The sequence below is a fragment of the Lichenostomus cassidix genome, chromosome 18 (genome assembly GCF_008360975.1).
Source record: "Lichenostomus cassidix isolate B80296 chromosome 18, HeHo_3.0, whole genome shotgun sequence".
Taxonomy (NCBI): domain Eukaryota; kingdom Metazoa; phylum Chordata; class Aves; order Passeriformes; family Meliphagidae; genus Lichenostomus; species Lichenostomus cassidix.
In genome coordinates, this window is record NC_139498.1 from 7,084,600 (window position 1) to 7,093,850 (window position 9,251).

At 55.0% G+C, this 9,251-nt stretch overlaps 1 protein-coding gene across 2 annotated transcripts; it reads left to right on the forward strand.

The window, feature by feature from the left end:
• Positions 1-453: 453 nt before the first annotated feature.
• On the forward strand, positions 454-9,230 carry AANAT (aralkylamine N-acetyltransferase). Of its 2 annotated transcripts, XM_085077846.1 has the most exons (4): positions 454-3,626; positions 6,826-7,117; positions 7,814-7,968; positions 8,309-9,230. In XM_085077846.1, the coding sequence occupies exons 2-4, from the start codon at positions 6,961-6,963 to the stop codon at positions 8,612-8,614; spliced, it is 618 nt and encodes a 205-aa protein (XP_084933972.1). In that variant the 5' UTR covers positions 454-3,626; positions 6,826-6,960; the 3' UTR covers positions 8,615-9,230. The 2 variants fall into 2 exon arrangements, with proteins under 2 accessions (XP_084933972.1, XP_084933973.1); XM_085077847.1 differs by lacking the exon at positions 454-3,626 and having other exon boundaries at positions 6,615-7,117.
• The last annotated feature ends 21 nt before the right edge of the window (positions 9,231-9,251 follow it).

Sequence of the window (9,251 nt, forward strand, 5' to 3'; positions counted from 1 at the left end):
TGGGCTGTCGCCTCCCGGCGGCTCCGCTCTGGCGGGAGGAGCGGGTGACACCGGCCTGTGGCTCCCCCGGGGCTGCCGCTGGGCTCTGTCCGCCGGGCTGGGGGCTCCGCGCTCAGGTGAGCTTTCCACTCCGCTCCGCTCCTCTCTACAACCCCTCCTTGCCCAGCCCTCCCGGTATTTCCCTCTTTTGCTGCTTCGCAGAGGCACAGTCCCTGTCCCTTCCCTGCTGGGAAAAGCTGGTGTCTTCAGCAAAGATCTTTCAGAGCAGCTCGTGTCACAGGGAATGCCTCCAGACCCTCCCGCGGGGATGGCTGGGGGTTTATCTTCATAATCACGCAGACAAACAGCTCAGCAGGAATCCCTGTGTCCCGATTAACATCAGGGAACAGAAATATGAGCAAGTGATGCAGCATATGGCAATCCTTAATGCCATCTCTGTGAGCCCAGAAAGCCTCCAGGGGCTGGGTGGGCAGGGAATGAGATGGTCTTTGAGATCCCTTCCAACACCAGCCGTTCTATGATCCTGTAGGAATCGTGATTACCCAGCCCTTCCCTCTTTGCTTGCTGCCCTGACTAAACACTGCTGGGTCTCTTACAAATCGCACAGAGCAGCATCACCTTGACCATGAACAACTCGATGTGAGCACAATCCTCCTTTGCTCCCTCCTCTTACCCTCCTTGCTGAGACCAAGACCTCACAACTCCTCTGATGGGGTTGGTCCAGGCTCAGCGTTGCCCTCCAGGATTTTTTTTTCCCCGTGGGTGGCATCTGGTCCCCAGCCATCTCCAGGGGTCCCCCTGGCTCCCAGCAGCAATGTGCCAAGGTTGGGAATGGACCAAAGGCAGGAGAGCTCTTGTAAGCAGCAGGATGTCCCAACAACAATTGCCAGACTGCTGGAATCTCCTCTTCCCGAAGCCAAACTGGCTCCAAACTGCCTGGAGGTCTAGGACTGGAGGACAGGGCTGCCTCTGCTAACCCCCTTCCCACCTGTCCAGCCCTCTCCTCCCAGAGAAGCTCCTGCAGTCCCCATGACCCCCTTCCTCCCAGGGACTGTGTCACGAGTGGCTGTGACCTAGTTACAAACCCCAGATGACAAAAGGAAGGAGAGGAGGTTAATCACCAGCAGTGCTGTGCTCCAGGCAGGGCACAGAAGAGGTCCTGGCACCCCATCTCCTGCTTTTGGCTGAGGTTGCCATGGCCAAGCACACGTGGGTGAAAGTGTCTCCCAAACTTGTTTGTTTTCTTTTCTCAAAGGCAGAGGAATAGCAAGATGCACCAGCCTTGCAAAGGCACATGTTTATCTACTGCAGGTCAAAGCCAGAGTTCAAAATCTGTTTGCCCTAACCATGGCTGAGAACCCAAATAAGCTGGAAAGTAGCATCCTTTCATCCTTTCTGCCCTCCCCAAGCTCCCTGAGAGTGTCTGAGGAGAGAATCAGTCCTGCCACTGATGAGCCAAAGGAAATATGCCAGAGGAAAGTAATATACATGTATATTTGCAAGTTATTAATTTTATATTTATATATACATACACATTTCAGGGAACAGAGCAGAACCAACCCCTCCAGGGCCTGTTTAGAGCCTGGGGTTGAGGGGTGGCCACCCTCCATAGGAGCCCTGAACTGCTTTTTAGAAAGAGCAACAAGCCGGCAGGTTCCTAAAACCACAATGTCCTGCTCCAGAGGAGAGGCTGGAAGCACACTGGCTTTCAGGAGCTGCTGGTGAATTAAAACCCCTCCTGGCAGCATGAGAGGGAGCACTGGGGGATAGAAGCAGCAGGTAGGCAGCCTGGCAAGTGCTGAGAATACTGAGTATATCCAAAGAGCCACATCCTGCTGGGAAGTTACTGCAACACCAGCACGAGTGAGGAAAAGGGAGGAGATGAGGGAGAAGGAAATCAGAGCACATCGCTGACCTTGCAGCGATGCCAAACTGCAGAGCCCTGCTGTCAGGTCATTGCCAGGAGAAAATCATCACCCTCTTGGAAATGTGGGTCCCCACGGCTAAGGTGCTAAACAGGGATGAAAGCAGCGTCCAGCTTGGGAATTATGTAATTACGTGAGTCTGAGAGAGAAAGCTCTGCCATGGCGTCACACAGGGAAGGATCCCGATGCCATCCGAATCCCGTGATGGCAGACCCTGCCCCAAAGCCGGGGCTGCAGACACCACCAGCAGCTTAATCCGCAGAGCGCCGGGATAATGGGGCACGGCAGGGCTGGAGACACAGCTCGGAGCAGCTGAGGAGCCCCTGAGCTGCGTGTGCAAGGCTTCATTCCCAAGCCCTGGCAGAGAGGGGGCCGAATCGTGATTCATCTGCCTCCCACATGTCGCCCCTCGCTGCAAATCCTACCCGGAGATAATTGCTGTCTTCCTGAGTGGTACTCCAACAGAGGGACCAGCCCGGCTGCGGGGCCGCAGCGACAGCTCGGGGCTCTTTGAAGATGCTGAGAGAGCTGCTAAATATGCAAATCTCGGCACACTGCTGTGGCTCTCATTTAATGGAGTTGTTGACCCTCTGCAGCTGTGTGGGAGCAGTAAGAGACAGACCCAGCTAAAACTGTGGAATGCAGCATCCCTGCTTGACTATTCCAGCCACGGGCCAACCTCTGCTCTGCGGGCTGTTTTAATGGCTTCGAGTTGCTCTGAAATGCCATTTCTGAAGAGCAGAAAGCAGCTGGGTCATATTTCTGTTTTGATTCCATGAAGAAACTTAAAAGAGAGAGATGAGGGTGTAGCTCCAGGTCACTTTGCCCACGGCTGGAAGCTACAGCAAATGTCTCCAGTGGAGCAAAGCCAGCTCTACCTCCTGCTCCAGGTTTCTTTCAGGGCTGCATCTGGTTCCCAATGATAATGATGATGCCAACATCATGCTCACACCTGGGATAATCTCCCTTTTATTACACGTGTCCTGATGGGAACAAACATTGCCGGTTCTGCCTGTCCAGTTTCTTATGTAACAGCTCCCAGAGACCAAGGGCTGTGTGGGGCAGAGATGATTGGTTTTTGGAATGAGCTCCTTGGGGAAGAAACCTTAGGTCTGACCCTGCATCTTCCAGTGAAGCAGATGATTACCCTAAGAAACTCCCCACTGCTAGAGCCCAAGCAATGACCGTGCCTGGCACAACCAGCATCCTCCCCATCGTTCCCCAAAGAAAGCTCATCCACTCTGGGCAGGGCTACCTTCAGCTTCCTAGGGGCTCCTGATGCTGATGGAGAGGTCTGGATCATGCTCAGGACAGTGCTCCCCTTCCTGGATAAGTCCCCTACTCTCCCTGCCCAGCCAGCAGAGCAGACTAGAGCAATCAGCTAAATGCTTTATCCCTCAGCAGCCAGTCACACCAGGGAAAAAAAAAAAAAAAAAAAAAAAAAAAAAAAAAGCCTGAAGTGATCCTTTTGCTGGCCTGTCACCTTAAAGCCTCTCACCTCTCCCTGTCTTTCATCAGAGATCTAAACTCCTTAGGATGTCATCACGTGCTCCATAAATAACAAATATATATAAGCAGGGGCTGTGGAGGATGCAGCAGACAGAGAAAGGGAGGCAAAACACCAGATCCTCCTCTCCTGCCAGCGCTGAGACAGCACCCCCGGAGCCAGGTGGGCAGGGAGCAGCACGGGGTCCTTGGCTGGTAAGCACCCACATTCCTGTCACATCCCGGGGGTACTGACAGCCTTGGGGACACATGGTGGCCTCCTGACCCCTGTGACTTGCCTCGGTATCCCAGGATGGGGGAATTCCCCAGCGGTGGGGGGAGGTTGGGGCATGGAGCTTGGCTTGCTGGAAAGTGGTTTTGGTGCAGGGAAGGATGTGAGTCTCATCCCAGCCCACAACTCACCCCTACACCTCCAACATGTGCCACCAAAACCCAGCTGTAGGGACTCTTCCCACTGAAACCCTCCAAGTTCTGGGTGTGGGAAGAACTTGAGCTCTTTTGCATGGAGTATTTAACTTTAAAACTGGGTGAATAACTCCTTACTATCTACTGACTTAAAAAATCCAGCTCCAAAACCCAGGCAGACAATTAATAACTTAGTAAAAGGTGCTGCCAGAGGGGTGCTGTGCACTTGCCTGTTTATTTACATGTGAGCATCTCTCTGGACCACAGGGATGATCTGATTTCTGGTGCACAAACACAGGGCAGGGAAAATTTACAGAGCAAGCTCTTGGTTCACTGCTGCAACCCACAAACATAGTGGGCTCATCTCAGACAGGTCTGGCAAGGAGTCACAGCACAAAATTCAGCCTGGGGTATAAGTTACTTGACCAAATACAGGGGGCTTGGTTGGAGCATCAGAAGACAGATAGAGAATTTTCCTCATCACTGTTTCTCACTTACTCTGGGACTTGGGCAGAGTTTCCTTCACCTCTGCAGGCTGGATGCTTCCCATGGTACCCCCATGGTTGTCTCCAGGAATAGGGAGCACTGCTGGTTCCTCTGTGCTCTGTGGGCTCTATGCATTCCCTCCCCCTCCCCAGAAGACCTTCGACTCTGCAGGGAGCAGAGAAGAAAAGCAAGAAGTTCATTTTCAGAAAACAAACACAAATATATCAGCCCTCCAGCTGTATAATCTGGGTTGCTAGGAATAACATGCTGGAGGGGAAAAATACAAGGAAAACAAGCAGACAGCAACCCTTCCCCATCACTGACTACTGCTGCAGGGTGTTGCTGGTTGGGGTCTCAGGAAATTACTGAAAACAGCTAGAGGGACCTGATTGCCCTTTCCCAGTTATCTCTAATGGGAATGAGGCAGCCACTTAAACAAGAGGTTTTGAACCCCTGAGCTCTGTGGATGTCCTTGTGGAGACTTCCTATGACTCAGTTGTTTCCAGCCTTCATATGCTGTGGGATAAAGCCTTGTGAGCACTGAATGGTGGCTGCTGGAGAGCAAACACCCCCGAGGAGCCTGGGCTGGTGGGAAGTGTCCCCTCTCACTGCAGGGGGCTGAACTAGGTGACCATTAACAGTCCCTTCCAACCCAAACCATTCTACGATTCCACAATCCAACCCTGTAATTCCCATGGCAGCTGAAATGTTGGCCCTGCCTGAGGCCATATTCAGCTGACCTCTCTGCCCTGCCATCCCTGCACAGCCATCCCAGGCCTGATCCAGCAGCATCTCCCCAGCAGCATCCCCAGAACTCACCCCAGGCACTCAGAACCCCCAGGATCAAACCACCACTGCATTTTCTAGGTCCCCCAAGCTTACCCTCTTGCCTGCTCTGGGATTTATTCATGCAGATGAGCCCCTAATCCAATTAGTAGGACGAGGAGTTCCAGAAGATTGGATAACAAGCTCTACAAACACTCCCCCTCTCTCCCAGCACCCCACTCTCCCCTCCAGCTCACCCCATTTTACTTCCCTCTTGCAGGAGTATGAACCACCCATTCCCAGCACCATTCAGTCAGTCCTTGTTGACTGGAATGAACAGTGGGAATGCTAAATAATTCCCCTGCCAGGGAAACTCCCTCTCCCTGATGGATTTGATCCCTTAGATACACACCCACAGCCAAACCAGCGATTCATTGAAAATAAATCCCAAGACCACCCTGTCCCCCCTTAGATGGGATAAGACTGGCATTTTAAGCATCCAGCCCTTGGCATTTCAGGATGGAAAATTCCCAGCTTGCTCTGGTTGTGCCCTGTGCAATGTTTATGCTGGTAATGCTTTTGTTTCCATAAATCCTATTAGCTGGAGGCAAGCCTATAATTAGCAGGGAAAGCCGGCACCTCTGAAACAATAATCAAAAAATGACCTGGCTTTGCTCAGGCTTTGCTGCAAATTGCTTGAATATTGGTCTGAGTTTGGATGGATGGTTGGATGGATGGCTCTGATAGCTATTCCCACTATTTCTGTCTGCGGGATGCATGTGCTTAGTGAAGTTATTCACTCAGTTTGTGGTTCTCTCTGGGTTTGTTAACTCGGTTCACTCACACGTGAAAGCAGAAGCAGATTGAAGCCACAGGCTCTGAACCAGGTCAAGGGATTTGTCTGGGCTGTGCAGGATGGGTGCTGCCAGATGACCTCGGGTACTGGTGACCCTTTTGTGTGACAGGTGGAATGGCCTGGCCTGGGCTGTGTCTGGTGGGATCATGCTACCCAAAGCTCCTGGGGCAGGGGGCAAAGCCTGGGGACACCTCATCAGGAAGGACACTCGAGGCTCTCAGCCTTGGTCACCCACTCAATCCTGCCAAGGACCCACATCTGTGAGCATGGACACGACCTAAGAGCCAATGGAGGTTAAGCTGTGTCACTTACCTGCTGAGTGAGTCAGAGAGGGAAGTAAATCCTGTCAGCCCGTGCTGTCTGGAGGAGGTGGCTCTGGCTGCCTGATGTGTGTCCATGTCAGGACACCTCTGTGGCCTGGCTGACCTCTCACTCCAGCAGAGCAGTGCTGTTCCACAAACGCCAGAGCATCACAGGGAGTTTTCACACAGATAGATGCTTATTTTACAGCTCTTGGCTTCCTGCAGCCACACCCCACCCTGCCTGTCCCCAGGGCAGCAGCTGGACTTGCCCCAGGTCTCTCCTGCCTGTCCCACTGCCTGGTGCTGCCATGAACTGGGAGATGTTGGGCAGGATGCTCAGCCCCACCCCTGCTCCAGCTCTAACAGCCCCAGCCCTTCTCCCTGCTCTGTCCCACCACCTGATCACCTGATCACCGGTCCCCCTGGTTCCTAGGGTTTGCTCAGCTCACAGCTGGTGCCTCCTGTGTTCCCCAGCTCACAGCGAGGGCAGCTGGGGTTACCGTGGGTGGATATTTGCTGTACACACACACAACTATAGGAAAAGGGGGACAAGCAGCCTAATCCTGTCTGTGATCAACAGATATTTCCTGTGGTGAAGAGTGCTGGAAGAGCTTGGCTGGAATAAAGGGTGTGGGAGCCGGCAGAGGCTGCCCCGAGCAGAGGGAGCGGTGGGAAACCAGGCAGGAGGAGGAGGAGGAGGAAGCAGAGGAGGAGGATGTCGGCGCTCAGCGCGTTGCCCTTCCTGAAGCCAGTCCACCTGCGCTCGCCCCGCAGCTCGCCCGGGGGCCAGCGGCGGCACACACTGCCCGCCAGCGAGTTCCGCTGCCTCAGCCCCGAGGATGCCGTCAGCGTGTTCGAGATCGAGAGGGAAGGTAAAAAGGGTCTGGGCGGGGTCCTGCCTGGTGGAATTAGCTGGAGATGATCCTTTCTGTCACCAGTCCCCTGTGCTCCTTTGTGTGACCTCCGGCCAGGCCACCGTGGGCTTCCCAACAAGGTGGGGAGCTGTGGGTAATGAGGGGGAGAACCGTGGCCCCAGCTCACCCTGGGGTGGGGATGGTGGGAGTGATGCTGAGTAGGACCAGGTGAGTGAGGAGCAGCTATCCCCAAACAGCCCTGTGAGAGCCAGTGATAGGATAGGAGAGGGGGAAGAGGGAGGAAGGACACCATGCTCTGCCTCCTAGTGCTCAGATGCACTGAGATGCCACCCAGGCAACCTTCCCCTGTTCCCTCGACCCTAGCTAGCTTCCCTCATCCAGCCCATTTCTGCCTCCTCACCAAGGGCAGGGGCAGATGGGGAGATGCCAGGAGGGAGAGTTCAGTTTAGCACCCGCTGCTGGAGCTGTGGAATCAGTAGAGTGAGGAGCTGGTCACTGGGCCACGGGGGAGCAAAGCTGCTCTGTGGAACCATCCATGTCCTTCAGGACTCCTTTAGACCTAGCAGGCAGCAGGACACATGCCACCTCTCCCCATCACATCCCACTTTCCCTCCCCCACATCCGTGCTGGGAGTTTTTCTAGGGTCGGGTGTCCTTTGTCTCTCTCACTGTTCTCACCACCATCCCCCTCCAGCCTTTATCTCGGTCTCTGGGGACTGTCCCCTGCACCTGGATGAGATCCGCCACTTTCTGAACCTGTGCCCGGAGCTGTCCCTCGGCTGGTTTGAGGAAGGGCGGCTCGTGGCGTTCATCATCGGCTCCCTCTGGGACCAGGAGAGGCTCAGCCAGGTATCACTCAGTCCTTCCCACCCTGTGCACTGGGAGAGGTCCTGCCTGAGCTTGGGGACCGGGAGAAGCTCCCTGAGGCTAATCACCAAATCTTCTCCCAGGACTAACTGCTACAGGGCCGCTCTGGTGGAAATGAACCTTCTCATTAATTAATTCTAACGGTGCTGTTAAAAATATGCCAAGTAATTCCCCTCAACATTCATTTTAAAATGAAAAATGAGGAGGATTCCCTCCGAGGATGATGGGGGGAGAGCATGGGCAATGTTCATCGAGGTGGGGAATAAGACAGAAGCAGGATGGGACTCCCTCAATCTCTCTAACCCCCGTTCCCCCCTCGCAGGCAGCGCTGACCCTGCACAAGCCGCAGGGCTCGGCTGTCCACATCCACGTGCTGGCCGTGCACCGCACCGTCCGGCAGCAGGGCAAGGGCTCCATCCTGATGTGGAGGTACCTGCAGTACCTGCGCTGCCTGCCCTTCGCCCGCCGCGCCCTGCTCATGTGCGAGCATTTCCTCGTGCCCTTCTACCAGAAGTGCGGCTTCGAGGCGCTGGGGCCCTGCGAGGTGACGGTGGGCGAGTTAGCCTTCGTGGAGATGCAGCACCCGGTGCGGGGTCACGCCTTCATGCGCAGGAACAGCGGCTGCTGAGCCCCTCTGCTCTGGGCTGCCTGCAGGGATGAGGGGCTGCAGCCTCTCTCCATCCCCACCGCTGCGATCCAGCTTCCCTGGCTGGTCCCGGCTACAGCTATTCCCTCTGCCACATCTGCCTTCCAGCCACATCAGCCTGGCCCCACCCCATCCCTGCAGGGCTGGGGACAGAAATTCCTGCCTGGTCCTGTGGGAAGCACCAAATCCCTGGGCTGTGCTGCAGGTCTGGGTGGGCTGCAGGACCCTGGGATGGAAAGGCTTTGCCCTGGAATGGCTGGGGGCTCTGCTGGTTTGAGGGCATTTCCACTCTCTGTGGCTTGCTGAGACACTCAGCAGAGCCCCTCAAACATGCCCCAGCCTGGCACCCCCTCCCACCACCACCAGTCACCACACCATGGCCAAGCCCTCCCTAAGCAGTCCTCAGACCAGGCAGGGGTTCTGGCAGCCACCCCCCTGCCCACAGACACCTTTCCAGACCCCTTGGAGCACATTCCCAGCCCACAGCCACCCACAGGGAGCCAGTCCAAACCATTTGGTCCTCTCCAGACCCACAAGTGGCCCAGGACAAGCCTTCTGCAAACACCTCGGGTTGCTGGAAAGCAGTAAATAAAGTGATTTTCTACACAGCCTATGTGTG